The 18,758-nt window shown below is 43.0% G+C and overlaps 1 protein-coding gene across 6 annotated transcripts in view; it reads right to left on the bottom strand.

Moving 5' to 3' along the window:
* The window catches only part of BZW2 (basic leucine zipper and W2 domains 2), a 201,468-nt gene that overhangs the window by 24,633 nt on the left and 158,077 nt on the right, over positions 1-18,758 (bottom strand). For all 6 annotated transcript variants that reach the window (XM_029589024.1, XM_029589026.1, XM_029589023.1 and 3 more), the window contains 2 exons: positions 14,872-15,042; positions 1,426-1,572 (listed from right to left, as the gene is read on the bottom strand). In XM_029589024.1, the coding sequence (XP_029444884.1) occupies positions 1,426-1,572; positions 14,872-15,042 (318 nt within the window). The remainder of the gene's footprint in view (positions 1-1,425; positions 1,573-14,871; positions 15,043-18,758) is intronic.

Genomic DNA, 18,758 nt, shown 5'->3' with positions numbered 1-18,758 from the left:
CATAGTGAGGGCAAAGGGAAGTCCAGGAGATCGCTCCCAGACCACTCCTGGACCCCCGCTGAACCACCAGGGACTTTTGGCAGGTCTTGGGGGGGTCAGGAGGGTGGGGGTTGTAGTAAATTAATTTTGGAGGTCTTGGGGGGCGTCAGGAGGGTGGGGGATTTTGTTAGATTTTTACTTTTTTATTAAAGATTTGTCTGCGAGCCAGATGCAGCCATCAAAAGAGCCATATCTGGCTCCCGAGCCATAGGTTCCTGACCCCTGTTGTAGAGGATATTTCACTGCAAACCATGGGAATATTTCCCTGCTTACAGTGCAGAGATATGTAAGTGTACTGGGAGGCATTGTTGTCCTTGCTGAAATTTGATTCCAGTCGCTGTTTCTTTTTAAAAGAGATGAGTCCATTGGACTGATTAAGGAACACGTCCTCACCCTCTTACCACATCATATGACTTATTTATTTGAGGTTCTTCTATTCTACCAACCACAAAACAAATTGTTCTAGGCAGATTATATCTAAAAACATAATTGCCTCTAAATGCACACATAAATTAAAAGCATAAGACAAGAAAATGTTATTACAAACAAAAACTAAATGAAGAACAAAATGAATAATTTACCAAGTGTTGTTATGATAATATAAAACTTATGTACATGTAAATCAACTTTGTACATTGAAATGTACAATTATTAAACCTAAATTGTTAAAAAGTCTATAGCACCAAAGCCTTAAAATCTTAAATGGAGCAGGGCAAACATTTTGTTCAAAATCATAGAGATTGTTGAAGGCGTGATTCACATCTAGATCTCCAGGTTTCATAGTTCTGCAAAGCAGACATTAGATTATATTGCTAGATCCAGAAAGAGAAATAATATTCAACAACAGAACATTACACTATGACAAATGTGCTTTCCCTAGATGCTACAATGCACCTTGAGAGTACATGCTCCAGCAGAATAGTTAAAATATCCATAAAAAGTTTGATCTGGAATATTATGCTACTATAATGAGGATAATTTTTTTTATTGAATTTTTTTTTTATTGTGCTCAATTTTAAACGCTTATAAGGTCACCCTGAGTTTTCATGACAAGTACCAGCATTATACAATCTCATCCATCTATAACAGTTCAAATTTCATTGACAGCTGACCACAGCAATATATAAGACATGGGATGAAAAGATACTTTTATTAATAAACATCAAGCTTTTTTGAAACTCTGCAGAAAGGTCACATTATATAAATGTTGATTAATAGTCCTTAACCTCTTTTGAAGCAGTCAGGGTGTCTGTTACTGCAGTAAAAATAAGACTTTGAACTGGTGGTGGTGCATGCGCTTTTTATTCAGCACGCTGTCTCTCTCATATTTTCTTACACTTGAGTTGTTTTTATTGTGCCACTCGGAGAGTTAAGAAGCATTCCTACCTTTAGATGCTTGAGGGCCTGTTCTGCAACCAGCTCTTCTTTCTTGTTCCATTCCACTGCATTCATTACACAGGTCCACAAAAGTCCGATCACTGCTGACTCCGGCAAATCGCTTCTCTTCATTTCTTCCTTTACATAAAGCACTATCTACGGCAGAGGAAAATCCCCAGCTCAAGCAATGTTGTCAATCAGATGCAAAACCGTTCCGCCGACATGCCACACCATTACAACTCCAGTCCTGTACTGGACTGCCAGGATATCCACAATGAATGTGCATCAGAATGACTTTCCTGAACAGTAGGCCTGTTTGTGGCCCTCGAGGCCTAGTGTTGAGAGCTCCTGCACTAAGGTTATTTTCTTTAAGCCTTCTAGTGCAAGCCATACTGAAGCAGAAGAAAAAGTACAGGATGGCAGAAAACCAAATTTTAGCCACTAAGGAGTGAACAACAACTCTCTCTTACAGGCTATAACATTTTTACCGATGTCTCTTAAGGGGACAATTTTCAAACCTGCCACACTGTGAAAATTTGCTGATGCTTTTATCATGCAAACTTTGCACCAATTTTCAAAGCAAAAGTACATGTGTACTTTTGCTTTGAAATTTGCTGCGGGTACAAAGTGCCTGTGGACATTGGCACCTTCTTTTCCACATTGGAAGACAGAAACATTCAGACAGGCAATTGCTTTACGATTTTCAGACCCATGTAAATTGCTTTGTAAACTGCCCTCTCTCTGGATAGGTCTAAATTTTCAAAAGTTGCACAGGAGTCAATTCTGCCCTTAGACAAATATCAACAAAAGTATATTTAACAGATTTTCAAACAACTTTGAATTTCTATTTAAGTATCTTGGATGTTTAACATTAAATAGTCATATAAATAATAGGAGGTCCATTAAGTAAGTCAGCAAGTGACTAAGGTATCCAGGTAAAGCTATTCAGATAACTGTAGCAGAATATACCCAGCTAAAGTTATCTGGTATCTTTAGCTAGATAGCTTTAAACCTAAATGGCTATGTTTAAATATAACCCATATTTTCCCACCCCACTAAATGAGTGAAACTAATGTTTTGTTTTGGAAACTTATCCTCTCCCTTCTCCCTCTAAGCTCCACCAAAAGATTGTAAAAAGTTGTGGGCCTGTCAGCTCAAGGAGTTACCCCCAACATCCCATCCGCGATTTCTCAAAAACTATAGGCCTCCAATAATGCGCCAACAGCAATGCTGGTAGCTTATGCTTCTAGCGCCGCTGTCATGGCAACGCTTGATGCTGCCAGGATCGGAATGATTCTACAGCGATCCCAAAAACCGGAAGGGTTTTCAGGGGTACTGGGGGGGAGCATTCAAATTGGGGGTTGTGGGGGAAGAGAGATGTGGAGGGGGCCCACAGGACAATATGTTTTGAGAAACTGAGGGTGGGGGGAGTGGTTCCTTAGGCTTGCAACATTTGGGGGAGTGGGAGGATCAGGTGTAATACTGAAATAGATTTACTTCTTTAGCGGGGTGGGACGAAGTAGGGGATTGAGCCAGCAGACCTGCTAACATTTAAAAACAATGTTTTTCTCACATGTAACATCTATATTTTGCATATAGCTGGTGAAGGCAAAGCTATCTGGGTACATGCCCGGTACGACCAGAGTTAGTTGAATAACTTATTTGACTTAACTGTGAGTATCAGACTTAGCTAAGTGAGTTATCTAAGTTAACTCTACCCTGGAAACAACCACAGAACACCTACAATTTATCCAGATAGACCTTAGCAGGTTAATGATTTTGCTAAAACTGACTTGATGACAGAGGCCACATATTAAAGCCTCAGGAGTTTTCAGGCTAACTCAAAAGTTATCCAGATTAATCCCTTTGACTATAGTCCTCTATGTTAATATGGATCAATAAGGTTGAATAGTATGTAGTTTTAAAATAAATTTGAATAATAAATCTGTTCCTGTTCAACTGTCTAATAGTAATAATGCTACTGTAAGGATATCTAAAATCATTATGGATCAATTTTTAAAGCCATTTAGCCAGATAAATCACAAGTCCAGCTAAATGACAACTTTTTGAATATTGGGCCACTTATCCAGCTAGATTTTAGCCATATAAATCATTATCCAGCCAAAATCTAGCCAGATAAAAAAAAGAGGTGCTCTAAGGTAGACCTAAGATACCCGGTTAACTTAGCCAGATACAACTGAAAATCAGCTAACTTAGCCAGATTAATTTAGGCCTGCCTCAGAGCAGATCTAAGTTTATCTGGCCTTGTGTGCCAGATAACTTAAGATTTTACCAGCTATATTCAAAAGAAAATACTCAGTTGTGTTACACTGTTTTGCTAAGAAAAAAAAAAAAAAGTACATTGAAGGTTTGTGGCCAGATTTGCACCTCCTCCTACCTGCTCAGTGTTTCACAAATAGCCCTCCTGGGCCAAGTACCCCACTCCCCAAATCCCTCTGAAAGTGAATAAAAAACGTGCTGGGGTCTATAGCCCCTGCTTTCAGTGTGGCTATGAGAGCGATGTCGGTAGCTTGAAAGTCTCCAGGACTGCTCTAGGGAGCTGGAATCCCAGCAGAAAGGCTCCATTTCTCAAGGTACCAGATGGGTGGGGTGAGGGAGAAAGGGAGAGAAGAGGCTCTTGGGGCTATTTTCTATGAAACTGGGGATAGGACAAAGGGAGGGGGTGCTCAACTAGGCAGGGGCATTTGTGAATTATTGGGAGGGGGAGGAGGAAAATCTGGCCATAGGCCCCCAATTAACTTTTTTTTTTTTTAGTAAAACTGTGTCACTTAACTGGCTTTTGAATATAGTTGGTAAAATTTTAAGTTATCTGGCCACACAGGGTCAGATAACTTTAAAATCTAACAGGTTATATTCAGACATAGCTGGTTAGGTTTTTAAGTTATCTGGCTACATGTGGCCGGATAACTTTAGGTAAATATATTCAGTGGAACATTTATTGCACTGAATATCCGGGATAAGTTATCTAGCTAACTTTAGCTAGCTAACTTACCTGCTCGCCAGCTTACGGAATATTGGCCTCTACTCGTTTAAATGGGGGAATATTAAGCACCAAGACTAGATGACTAGTGATCTTTAAAAATTCAGTTCAGCTTTTATACATCAGACATACAGTAACTTCAAATCTAGATGAAGCTGTATATTTTGAAAATTTAGATTATAAAGTACAAATTGCAAACTGTGATTACCAAATGGGTATGAAGCAGGAAAAAGTAAATACGGTAAACAGCAATTTGACACAATTTCATTTGTCAAATGTCTTGAAAGCCTTGTTAAAATGTTCATATCAAACCTTAAAAGACAAGGTTGAAATTATTTGAATGGCAAAGAAGAGGTCAGATTTCAGCTACCGCACATTGAAACTCATTGTAGACTAGGCTTAATTCAAGATTTTTAAAGGGCTTATTAACCAGCAAAACTGAACAGAAAATGTAAAGGAGACTTATTTACTAATGCATGGTAAGCTCTTAAAAGGTAATGAAAAAATGAAGGTACAACGAGAACACAATTCCCCAAAACTGTAAACCAAAAACAAAAGTGGAAGGAAATCAGTCAATCTAACAGCGTAGAATATCTTTTATTACATATCATTTTTCTTAAAATCCTTTCTATCACCAAAGACTTAAACACAATTCAGATAAATGCTACAACCCTCACAGCCCTAAATTGACAAGTTAATTAATAGCTGCACAATTAAAAGATATATAACATACATATCACACACATACCTACCATGCACTAGACTTCAACACACTTCAATCATACATACAAAAAGATAAAAAGACATTGCAACTACTTTATAGATTCAACTTATAAAGTTTCTCCCAATCTCATTTACAGATACAGCGGTCGAATGTAAAAGGAGCGCACGCGCATCCATGTACGCATAATTCCCGGCGGGCGCATATGGACGCGCTGATTTTATAACATGCGCGTGTCGGCGTGCACATGTTCTAAAATCTCATTGCTGCGTGCACATGTGCGCCGGATTTTAAAATTCACGTGCGCATGTGCGGGCGGCGCACGCAGGAGGGCTGAATTATCTGTAAATATGCACGGCGATGCAATCAGGCCTCCCCCTGTCCACTCCAAATAAGGAGCGGACTGAGAGGGAACTTCCCTACTCCCCTGCCTAACCCTCCTTCCCTTTCCCCTCTCCACCCTGACCCCTAACCCCTACCTATCTAGCCACATATTTTTTAGTTTTCTTCTTACTGCTCCTCTGGAGCAGAAGCAATTTATGTGCGCCGGCCAACTGCCGGTATGCGCTTTCCCGGGACAGCGGCTGATGGCCTCTGTCCCGGCCGGCCTCCGTCCTGCCCCTCCCCTCCCTGCCCAGACCAGGCCCCTGGTCTGCCCCTTTTTCAGGGCCTGGCCACTGTTTCACTGAAACAGCGTCATCAGGGGGATTTGTTTATGAATAACATATTTCAATATTGCTTTGAGGCATGTCCTGAGAAAGTTCACAAAAGGCTTAGATCAAGGGTTCTCTTAGTGATTTCACTTGCAGATCCACTCTTTCCCCTTTAAAAAGTCGGCGCATACACGGCGTTTTTGCCTTTTCCAGTGAAAGGCGCCATAGGAGCTCGATGTGGGCATCTCTCCCACGTTCAAGTAGTATTCTCATCAGGCAATTTTGGGGTATACTTTTTTTTTTTTTTTTTAATTTCTCAAATGTGAATTCAAGGGTGGTTTTCAGTTTTTGTATTGAGTTTCGCTATAGGTGCCCAGCGAGGACTTTCTTTTCAAGTATAAAAAATAGCTTGGCTCTCTCGTGGAACATAAAATATTTTGTAATGTTTGACACTGGGGTTTTGTTCTTGACATAAAAACATGTTATTTATGAATGAGTGGTTAAACTCTTTAAAGCAATATGTTGAGTTTTTCAAAGATACATGTTTGTAATCACTTCCAGACACTCTACAAGGGTAAAGATATGATTTAAAACAGTGGTTCTCAACCCTGTCCTGGGGACCCCCCCCCCCCAGCCAGTCGGGTTTTCAGGATATCCACAATGAATATGCATGAGAGAAAATTTGCATGTTATGGAGGCAGTGTATGCAAATTTTCTCTCATGCATATTCATTGTGGATATCCTGAAAACCCAACTGGCTGGGGGGGTCCCCAGGACAGGGTTGAGAACCACTGATTTAAAACATTCCAGCTAAAACGTGGTGTCTTGGAGGTTATCTTTGTTCACTTTCAAATTCATCAGGTAAGTTTATAAAAATATTTTTCAAACACTAATTGATGTTAGAATCTAACAGTTCCATTTAGATTCCTTTTGGATTTTCATTATGAGTCACTCTGTTTGTTACAGAGATCATATAAAAGGACGTCCTTGAATATAAGACTTTCTGAGTTTAAAACATGCATTTTAAAAAAACTGACACAATTTCATTTACTCCAATGTAACTCAATTTATAAAAGCATTCTATGTTTTGTTAAAATACTTTATATATATATATATATATATATATACTGATCATTTTTTCTTTTTCATTATTAGATTATAGTGATATTCTGGCATGAACTTGAAACAATTATTCCTTTAATCTATGAATGGATCTGCAAGTGAAATCACTAGAAGAACCTTTGATCTCAGCCTTTTGTGAACTTTCTCAAGACATGCCTCAAAGACAAGATTGAAACATATATATGTTATTCATAAACAAATCCTCCTGATGAAGCTGTTTGAAAGGGCTGGAGGTCGGAAGTCCATGATAATATGAGTCGGAAGTCCATGATAATATGAGTCGGAAGTCCATGATAATATGGGCGCCAGGCTGGCTCCTCCAGGTAGGCGACGTTTAGGTTAGGCCGTGGAAGGGGGGGGGGGCAGGGTGGTTAGGGTCTTTAGGGGGCAGAGAGATCCCCTTGTTTTATTTTGAATTGCTGCTTTGGGGTCATCCCTTCGGACCCCGTAGGGATGAATTAATTAGCGGCATGAGGGGGTATAAAAGGGGGCGGTAACTGGTCGTGCCGTACCCTTTTTGCTCTACATGGCCACCCTACTTGCTTCCTCCGTCTTCACCGGTGTCTTCCGATCCTCTGGGGCTGGGCCTAAAATGCCTAAATGCGGGAGGGCTCGTCCAGGAGCTGCTGCCCCAGCTCCTGCAGCTGTGCCTGATTCCTTTTCCTCTGCTCACGCTATTTCGGGTAGATTGGGCAGTGAGTCTTTAAATCTGGCAGTGAGGGTTTCTATGTCTGCAGTAGGGGGTGAGGCAGCTTCTGCTGGGAGGGCTTTTCCTTCTTCTTTGGCGGTTCCCCGAGCTCCCAGGTCTCTTTTGCCTATCGATCCGTTGGTCAACAGGCACGTGCAGCCTGGGCCGCGCGATCCTTCTGTCTTCTCAGGCTAATTTTAGTGCTGGTGCAGGGCTAGGGGTTCCTCCTTTCCCTCCAAGTGCGAGTTTGCAGGCTCCTGTGGTGGGCGGAAGACATTTTCCTCTGCCCTCAGTCTCTAATTTTGGGCGCAATATTTCTTTTGTTAGTGGGGCAAGGGCCCTTCCTGGGCAGTCCTTACTTATGCCTGAGTTGCAGAGTGTTCTGCAGGTGCTGCCTAATGTGCCAATTTCTGCAAGCTCAGTCCCTCCCCTGTGCACTGGTTTCACTTAGTTTTTCCCAAGTGATTGTTCCTTGACAGTGCCTCATTCCTTTGCTGACCCAGAATCGCGTTTGCTCGTTGCTGGGGGCTCTGGAGCTCCGGCTGTCCCATGTGCACCCTGTTTTAACTTCAGCAATGAGTGCAGTGTCCATGCCTTTTTCCTCTGGTTTTGCTTCTGGAGTTTGGGGTGCTGCTTCTGCTTTTTTTGGTTCATTTGGTGGTGCCAGGTCTGATCAGGCTTGGGTTGTGGGGTTCCCTGGGGGCATGGATAGGGTCCCTGGGGTGCTCAGATTTTGTTTTTAAACCTGGAGTGCAGAGAGCATCCGACATCGATACCTGTGATTGTCCTGGTCCTTCAAGCCTTGAGAGTTGACAAAACCAGCATGCTTCGGCGCTCATCCGGACTGGTGTTTCAGCTGATGATCAAGGTCTGAGGTCTTCAGTTGCTGATCCTTCTGTTTCGGGCTCTGCTGTAACTGCACATTCTGCTGAGCCTTCAGTCTCGCATGGCACTGATGTCCCTGGTAAGCTATTGGTAGTGCGTCACCCTATGTCTTTGACAGCCTGTACTATTGGATTGCTTCCCAACACCCTCCCTGTTAGTAACTTGTCTTTGCCCTCTAATGTGCCTTCGTTTTCTGGGTTGGCAGTTGGTACTGTTGGTCAGGGTGTTGTTTCTGGGGGAGTTTGTGGCCTGGCTCTTTCTGCGTCGGGTGCGGTGGATGGCTTGGACGCTGTGGCTCCTAGCATGTCTAGTGCAGTTGAAGGCGGAGGTACTTCTGAGTCTGTTCCAGTTGGTGACAAGGTTGAGGGTAAGGTAGGAGGTGGCAGGAAGAAACGTAAATGGCATGGTAGTAGTAGTTCCTCCGATTCCAGTTCTTCTTCTAGTTCGTCTTCATCCTTCTTATCTGATTATCAAGTGGGTTCTATAAGTCAGTCTACTCATGTAGGAGACAAGGGTGCTCCAGTGCTTGTGGCTCTTACCAAATTATGAGAGGAAGTTTCATATGCGCATAGAAAACAAATTAAGAAACATAAATACATTGATATTTTCCGTTTGTTATAGGGTAGATGGGGTAGGCACTCAGGAAAAAAGAGGAACAAATCAGATTGTCCCCCGGGAGTTGAGGTTAAGATTCCTAGGACCATAATTAATTGGGTTTGGTCTTTCCTCAGACTGGCTAGTGTGGTGGGTCATTATGAACGTCACAGTATGGTACTTTGTTAACTAACGCCGACACCATCATCAGAGCTCACAAGGATTACGAAGATTGGGCTTGGCTCAACTACGATGAGCATTTTAGAGATAGGATGGCCGGTAACAAATCTATCTGTTGGGGTACTCAGCACGTTAGTCTCTGGTTAAAACACATGACTAACAAGGCTCACCCCTCCGGCCCTTCTGCTTCGGCTCAACCTGGGCGTCCTGAGTCTGGAGCCACTTTGCAGCAGAGCCAGCCCTTTCGTGGACAGGGTGCCAGTGCTAGGCAAGGGAAATCGGCTGTCGGGTCTTCCGACATCTGTTAACGTTTTAACTGATCTGGATGTCTTTTTTACGATTGTAAATTTAAACACCTCTGTTCCATTTACGCTTCCAGTCACCCCGCCACTAAATGTCCCTGTAAAGCAGGTTCGGGTCCTTCCGCTGCTCCCAAGTAATTTTGCTTTGAATAGGGCTCCTACCCCTATTTTAGTTGCAGGAATGGCTCCCTGGCTAGACATTTATCCTAAGCGTCAGGCATCGGTGACTTTACGCGATGGCTTTGCCTTTGGTTTTCGTATCCCTTACGTTGGTGCTATTGAAGGTATGAGTTCTAATTCAGTTTCGGTCAATAGGCTAGAGTCAGTAGTATGTCAGAAGCTGTTGGAAGAGATTTCCTTAGGCAGGATTGTTGGACCTTTTATGGAACCACCTTTTCCAAGAATGATTATTTCTTCTTTGGCGGTGGTTCCAAAAAAGGATTACAGAAAGTATCGATTGATTCATGATTTGTCCTTTCCTGAGGGATCATCCATAAATGATTTCACCCCTTGTGAGTTTTGCTTGGTGCATTATTCCTCCTTTGATTCAGCTGTACAGTTAGTGCGTCGCTGTGGTGAGGAAGCTTTGATGGCCAAAGTGGACACTGAGTTGGCTTTTCGCCTTCTCCCAGTCCACCCTGACAATTTTCCTTTGCTTGGCTTTCAGTTCAGGAATCAATATTTGTTTTGACAACTGCATGCCCATGTTTCCTGTGCCTACTTTGAGCTGTTTAGTTCTTTCATGCACTGGGTTACTGAGTAGTCTGTGTGAGTGGGGTGGTACATTATTTGGACGATTTTCTTTTTGTAGGTCCGGCTGCCTCCAATGTCTGCGCTCATCTTATGAATACCTTTTTTTACAATTGCCAGTTGTTTCAGAATTCCAATTGCTGTGAATAAGACTGAGGGACCTACCACTTGTTTGGTGTTCTTAGGCATCAAATTAAATTTGGTGGCTATGGTATCTCACTTACGTACCGCGAAAGTGCAGCAGTTGAGATCTTTTGTGTCCAATGAGCTTCGGGCTAAGAAAATCACGCTTTGTCAGATGCAGTCCCAAGTAGGCAGTTTAAATTTTGCTTGTTGTGTTATTCCTATTGGTCGTGCTTTCTTACGGCATCTATCTAGGGCCATGTCTGGTGTTCAGAAGCGTCATCACTGCATTTGGATTACTTGATGGATCCGCAAGGATCTTAAGGTATGGGATGCCTTTTTGGATGGCTTTAATGGAGTTTCTGTTTGGCAGTCTGAATCGTGATCTGGAATTATTTTTGGATGTTGTGGGAGGTATCAATTTGGTATCTACTGTTAGGGAGCATGGTGTGCAGCTGCGTGGCCGGATAACTGGGTTTTAGCGGGTTCAACAAAGAATATCACTTTTTTGGAGCTCTTCCCCATCGTGGTCAATTTAGTCATTTGGGGGGATTGGTTACAAAATAAGAGGGTGGTATTCTGGTGCAAAAACTTGGGAGTTGTCCAGGTTATCAATAAATTTGTCAGCCAAATGTGTTCAGGTGGCCGATTTGCAGCAGAAATTTGTCTTACGCTGTTTACAGTTGAACATAATGGTTTCTGCGTGGAATGTTCCTGGAGTGAATAAAAAATTAGCTGACTCTTTCTCTTATTTTAAGTGGGAGCAGTTTCAGAAGATGGCACTGGACGCGGACTCTGAAGGCGCTGTCATCCCAGATTTCCTTTGGAACTACGGAGTACTGAAGCTTGGAATTTGTTGAGGTTATCGGTGACAGCGTCAACATGGACTTCTTCTCTGTGTGGGTGTTCCAAAGTTTTTCAGTTCCTAATTGCTCATGGTTGCTCTTGGGGACCGGTTTCTGACGAGCTGCTCTCTGATTATATCACGACCTCCAAGAAGGCGGACTTGTCAAAATCGTCTGTTGCCACTCACACTACAGGATTGTCCTTTTTTAAGGCACATGGCTGGGGTAATCCTTCCGATAATTTTTGGTCAGAGGTTTGACAGGGTGGTTGCGTCGCTTGCCCCAGTCTATCGATGGTAGGCTTCCCATTACCCACGCCTTGTTATTGCCTGCCAGATATTTGTTTTTCCTCATTCGAGTTTTGCCTATTCCAGACTGCCTTTGTGTTAGCTTTTTTTGGGGCATTTAGGGTGGGTGAACTGGTTGATCGTTCTGGATCCTGTTGTGATTGTAATGGTTTGAAAGCGGCAAATGTTTTCTTGGAGGGTAATAGGCTGCGTTTAAAAATCCACCGCTTTAAGACAGATCAGTCTGGGAGTGGTGCCTGGTTTGTCCTGTCTAGCATTCCTGGGCTTGCTACCTGTCCAGTTGCCAATGTGCGTGCATACTTATCTGTGTGACCTCCTGGCGGTATCCTCTTTTTTGTTCATGCCGATTGCTCCCTCCTCACTAGATACCAGTTTGGCATGGTTTTACAGAAAGTTTTGCTAGCTCTCCGTTTGGGAGGTGGCTGTTATGGTACTCACTCTTTCCGCGTTGGCGCGGCTACTTCAGCAGCTGATTCCGACTTGTCCAGTGGCGTTATTCACAGTATTGGCGTTGAAAGTCTGAAGCGTTTGCCACTTATGTGAGATTGGGCAAATAGTAGGTTGTCTACTGTTATATGGTCTGCTTGCTGTGTTAATTTTCTTTGTCTTTCAGATTTGCAACTGTCCGAGCAAAGAGTGTGGCTGATTGGACATTCTTACATTGTTTGGGTGCATCGTTGGGCAGAGAAACGACCTTATGGCCCTCATCTTGGTCTGGCTTGGCATGGAGTGAGGGTGAAGCAGCTAGGGCTTTGTGGGATGCGATGGAACCAGCTACTCCCTCTTTTGTAGTCCACGTTATCCAAGTGGATTCCTCCAGAGGTTCTGCTGGTTCATCTTGGCGGCAACGACTTGGGAGACTGGTCCTGTTGTCAACTACTGGATGCAGTTTGGAAGGATTTGGCTGTTTTATCGTCATGGCTGCCTGACACAAACTTTGATTTGGTCGGACATTATTCCAAGGCCTGTCTGCATAGATTTGAGGATTTGGGGTCGTAGCAGTGTCAAATTGAATAGACAGATAGGAACCTGGCTATTTGCGCACGGTGGGGTTCACGTTACACATATTTGGTCGTGGGATGCATGTCCTGGTCTTTATGGCAGGGATGGGGTTCACTTTTCGGGTGTAGGTAATGATTTATTCCTTAATACTATTCAGAGGCCTTGGAATATGTTTTTCAGCTTATTTAGGCCGCATCTTTATTGTGGTAGGTGAAGGGGTCACATGGATTTGACCACCGGCCCCTTCCCTTTGGCGGAGTTACGAGAGCCATGATTCTTTTGGGGCAGGTTTCAGAGCAAGGAATCCACTAGGTGGTGGGCTTTCTTGATTCTGGTAGTTTTAGTTGCTTGTGACTGGGTTCAGCCATATGGTTGGGACCCCTTGCTGGGCTGTGGTAGGGGTCCCGGTTAGTGGCGGGATGCTGCTGGTTACTACAGGTTTGGTGGCCTGGGAAGGGATCATCTTGCTGGAGCGAGGCAGATGATTCCTTGGGGTGGGTATTTGTGTTGACTGGTTGGCTCTGGTGATTCAATGACTAATAAAGCTGCGGCCTTATTTTGACTTCTAATTGCTGTGTCAGAGTATTACTTTTGGTGACTGTGTTATTGTAATGAGCCGAGGGAGAGGGGCCATTAGTCCTGGCTGCCCATATTATCAGTGAAACAGTGGCCTCTGTTGGAGCATATCTTGATACACATTGTATCAGTGATTACATCTCTAGAAAATTTGTATACATTGTATCTATACATGAGATTGGGAGAAACTTTATACATTGTATCTATAGGTAGTTGTAATGTCTTTTTTTCTTTTTGCATGTATGATTGAAGTGTGTAGTCTAGTGCATGGTAGATATGTGTGCTATATGTCTTTTAATTATGTAGCTGATACTTAAGTAACTTGTTAATTTAGGGCTGTGAGGGTTCTAGCATTTATCTAAATTGTGTTTATGTCTTTGGTGATAGAAAGGTTTTCAAGAAAACTGATATGCAATAAAAGATATTCTACACTGTTAGATTGTTTGAAGCTCTTTAAAGGGCCTATTTATTAAAATGCAATAAAATAGCACATTCCAATACTGAATTAACACGAGTTATTTCCCACAGGATTCACTAAACATACCACAGTTTATTGAATCCAGTGGTGGCACCAGGAAGCTTTGCTGCCGTGGCAGGAAAAGTTAATACTGCTGGGACACAGGAACATACGACTCTAGGCCTTACACCTTGATCTTAAAGGGCTACCAAGACCTGGGAGCCTGGCCCCTCCTTTCCTCCCTCCCCACCTGCAACCCCTACAGCTACATGTAGGGCCCAAAGTCAAAAGGTCCCCCGATTCCACCCCTTCCCTCTGGAACATTACCATATTTGCCCCCACCCTGAGGAAGCCCTGTCCCACAGCTGACAAACCAACCCCACACCCATTATACAAACATCTCCTTGCTGGGCCCCCCAGTCTCCTTACAACCACTCGGATCCAACCGTACCATCATGAGCCCTCAGGTCTTAATGCCAAGCAATCCCCAGTTGCTCCTGCTCCATAGACACCATAATCTGAAATGACATTGATTGACCAGTGGCTCCCTTTTGCCCTGAGGTCAATAGATGGCATTTTGGTTTACAGTGCCAGCGGGGCAGGAGCTACTGGGGATTTCTCCTACTCCATTAGAACCTGGGGCTCATTAAGATAAATGGGGAATGGGTGTTTGAAGGTGTGCCTGGTATATTCAATGAGGGATTGGGTTTTCAGTTGGGGGCAGAGCTTTTTTGGGATTGGGAGGAAGAAATGGGTGATGTGCTGGGGAAAAGGAAGAAAATTTCTCAGGGTTTCCTGGCCCTTCAAGATCTTGGTCTGGGGGTCCCCGAGAGCAACACCTGGCATATTAGCCTGCTAGTGCTCTTGAGTAAAAATGAAATATGCCTCATAAGATGTCGTTAACTTTCCACAGTTTAGTGTGGATTGTGAAGTTCACCGCATTAGTCTGGTTACATATTCGTGGGCTGCTTTTTATGAGTTTACATGTGACACAGCTCATGAATATTTTACTCCTGTTGGGTCAACTTTTATTTGTGCCATCAGCAACACTCCTGATATCGTTTGATAACCCGCATTACTGCTACTAATAGACCTCTAAATATGGTCAACAGGTAATAATGGTATTGAGTTCATCAACTGCTCTACTGTTGAGCTTTTTTTTTTAAGAACAAGCATGGCATGGCTTGTCACTTCTGTGTCACAGCGGGGTAGCAGGATAAACACAAGGCTGACATTTCATTAACCTGCCTCTTTTATTGGACACTCCTGAGAGAGACGCTCCTGCAGCTCCTTCTGAAGTTCTTTTCGAGTTCCCAGTGATTGCTGGACGCGCAGGAAGTCAGAGAGCTCTTTCAGGCCCGCATCAGTGAAATATTTAGCAAAATGCTCTACATTTTGCCGGTTTGCAGGAAATAGTTCCTAAAAAGAACGAGGCACATTTCAGTTTCATCACTTAACGAAAGCAAACAATACTCTCACTCAGAGGAACAGGAGATAGAAGACTCTCTTTTGTTTAACAATCTTAAAACAATTTATTCCTCAGTTTAAAGAAACTATTTTCTGGTGAAAACGCTTTAAAATAATTGATTGAAAATCAAGACACAAGACAGTCAATTGTAACCTGAAATAGAAAAATGTTGCAACGGTGACATTGTATCAATAGTAATGACAGCAGAAAAGCACCAAATACGTGACGTTTTAATTTAAAGCTAAAAATACATATTTAAACACATAATGGTTACACAGGTGGTCAGTTTTATATTACATTTACTGTACTGTCATGGATTATAACAGACTCAGTGTTGCAGCAGCCTCCCCTCTCTTTCCTGGTGATGCTATCAACATTATTTGTAGTTCCCTGAAGTAACCAAGAGTTTTCTGGCAGAGGCCCATTTATAAATTCTATCTTCCCCTTTTAAGCTGAATTAAGGAAGATTGAGATAACAAGACTGCCAGCAAGCCTCTCTTCCCCACAGAGGGACTTCTCCGCAATTTCCTGGCACCTGATAGGCATATGTATTTGCTCCAAATGATGAAAGAAATATTGTTATGTTGTTTTATGAAATGACAAAATGGCTAACAAAATTTAATTCTTTTTTTATTAGCAAACTGCACACATTAAAAAAAAAATGAGTTTCCACCTTCCTGCTCCACCCAAGTTTTAAACACCCTCCTCTCCAGCTTACCCGATCTAAAAGGGACAGCTATGATCTTCCAGTTGCTCCTGTACTTCAAAAATGGTGCTGGCTTCTGGCCAGAATGAACAGATGGATGATGAAATACTAATAGAAATTAGGGAAGCTAACTGGCAGCACAGTATTAATGGGAGATTTCAATTGCCCCACTGGATAAATGTCACATCAGGACGTTCTAGGGAGGTAAAGATTCTAGATAAAATAAATGATTGCTTCATGAAGCAGCTGGTCCAAAACTGACATGAGGGGGATCTATTTTAGAAATCAATCTTAGTGGAATACAGGATTTGGTGCGAATAGTAATGGTAGTGGGGCCACTTGGCAACAGTGATCATATTGCTATCAAATTTGACTTAATAACTAAAGGGAGGACAGTAAGGAAAACTACTGCTCTAGCATTTAACTTTAAAAAGGGAGACTTTGATAAAATTGGGAAAATAGAAAAAAAATCTTAAAGGCGCAGCTGTAAAGGTTAAGGGGCAGATTTTTAATTTTACGCGTGCATGTTATAAAAGCCAGGGTCGGCGAGCGCAAGGGGGTGCACGCTTGTGCACCTTGCGCGCACTGAGCCCTAGGGGAGGCCCTGATGGCTTTCCCCGTTCCCTCCGAGGCCGCTCCAAAATCGGAGCGGCCTCGAAGGGAACATTCCTTTCGATCCCCCCCACCTTCCCCTCCCTTCCCCTATCTAACCCACCTCCCAGCCCTACCTAAATCCTCCCCTACCTTTGCTGTCAAAGTTGCGCCTGCCTGAGGCAGGCGCAACTTGTGCGCACCGGCCGGCTGCCGGCACGCCATCCCCCGGCACAGCTGCTGTGCCGGAGGACTCGGGACCGCCCCTGGACCACCTCCCTGCCCCTTTTTCAAAGCCCCGGGACATACGCGCATCCTGGGGCTTGTGCGTGCAGCCGAGCCTATGCAAAATAGGCTCGGCGCGCACAGGGGTAGGTTTTAAAGGGTTACGCGCGTAACCCTTTGAAAATCTACCCCTGAGAGTTTACATCAGGCATGGATGTTGTTTAAAAATACCATTTTGGAAACCCAGACCAGATGCATTCCAAGCATTAAAAAGGTGGAAGGAAGGCCACACGACTGCCAACATGGTTAAAAGGTGAGGTGAAAAAGGTTATTATAGCCAAAAGAGCTTCTTTCAAAACAATGGGAAAGGGATCCAAATGAAAAAAAATAGGGAAAAGATGTTTGTCACAGAGGCAAAAACGTTTTTCAAATAAAGCAAAGCAGGAAGCCTGTGAGGGAGTCAGTTGGACCATTAGATGATTGAGAGGTAAAAGGGACATGTAGGAAGACAAGGCCAGAGCAGAAAGTCTAAATTAATTATTTGCTTCAGTGTTTATAGTGAAGGATTGTTGTTCCATGCTGGAGCTCCAAAACGTCCCTTCAGGATATCTGAGAAGCCGCAGAAAATGATGATGGGGAAGTTTGAAGAAGAAGGTAAAATCCATTGTAAAATGGAAAGGTCCAAGGCACCTATGGCATTCACTGTGCTTGTTGGCCTCTGACAGGATGTCAGAGCAATGTAAACATTTTTAAGAATACATCTAGGGCTTACTTAAAGATAATTAAATGATGGCTTTTTGCTGAATTCTAGGTAAAGGAGGGGGAGCCAGAATTCCCTCAGTTATTGCAAGGTATTTATTAGCAGCACTGAAGGAGGAGGGAAAAATAAAATAAGGGACGGAGGACACTGTGATTAAACCAATCTCATTTAGAAGAGCATATAAGGCTCTATAAATAGGGAGGGCATGACAACCATAGGACAGCCTACAAATTACCACAGTGTATAACAATGGGATAAATATTTTTTTGCCATAAACGGTAAAGCAAGACTTAGAGAAACTTGATGAGGAAAAATTATCCAAACAAACATGATATAGCAGAGCTGATTACCTGTAACATGTATTCTTCCTATTCTTGAGGCCAGCAGGATGTCCAGTCTTCACAAGTCCCTGCCCAGAACTTTTATGTCAACATTTCTTGGACTGTGCCTCAATGAGCATGCCTAGCATGCCAACACACTGCATACATCCACATGGGGGTGCCTTCAGTTTTGTACCGTACCATATACAACTGAAGCCAACTCCAAGGGGAGGCAGGCAGGTTTTGTGAGGACTGACATCCTACTGTCCTCAAAGAACACATTACAAGTAAGCAACTCTGCTTTCTACGAGGACGAGCAGGATGGCAGTTCTCACAAGAGGGGAGTTCCCAGCTATAGATTGCCCCGAATGAGAAAAAGGGAAACAAGAAGTGTCAATGGGCACAACAAAATATGTTTTTGTTAGCATTAAGCCTTTTTTCCATTTTATATTATCTATGGTGAACACCAAAACTGTGAAGGTTTTCAAAGAGGCGTGGGATAAACATTGTGGATCCATAAACTATAGAGGATGTGAATGAAGTGAAGAGGCATGGGGGCAGCTTGCGGGAATGACGGCTACTACCTGGAGATTAATATCCTAATTAAATAAACATACACACGGTTAATGCGACTCCAACATTGCTCTATGCTTCAACAGCAAGAGGAAATGGAAAAAAAAAAAAGGATTTGCATCCACAAAAAAGCAGGGGAGTAGCTTGCTTGATACAGTAGTTACTACCCCAAACCAAATTAGTCTGATACTTCACTTTCAATGATATCCAGCATAGTTCTCTGCTTCAACAGCAGGGGGAATGATGTAAAGATGATTTATATTCGGACAACAACCAACAAGGACTGAGTTGTACAGGCTGGATAAACATGTGTGGGAGTAGCTTGCTATGACGGCGGTTACTACCCCTAAACAATTAGCTAGATACTTCACTTAGATGCAGCTCCAGCACTGAACTTCACTTAGATGCAGCTCCAGCACTACTACTTACATCAATGGAGGGGTGGAAGGGAAATAGAACAAAAGTCACTTACAAGGGACAAGAGAAACAGAT

The sequence above is a fragment of the Rhinatrema bivittatum genome, chromosome 2 (genome assembly GCF_901001135.1).
Source record: "Rhinatrema bivittatum chromosome 2, aRhiBiv1.1, whole genome shotgun sequence".
NCBI lineage: Eukaryota > Metazoa > Chordata > Amphibia > Gymnophiona > Rhinatrematidae > Rhinatrema > Rhinatrema bivittatum.
This window is presented reverse-complemented; position numbering and strand designations above follow the sequence as displayed.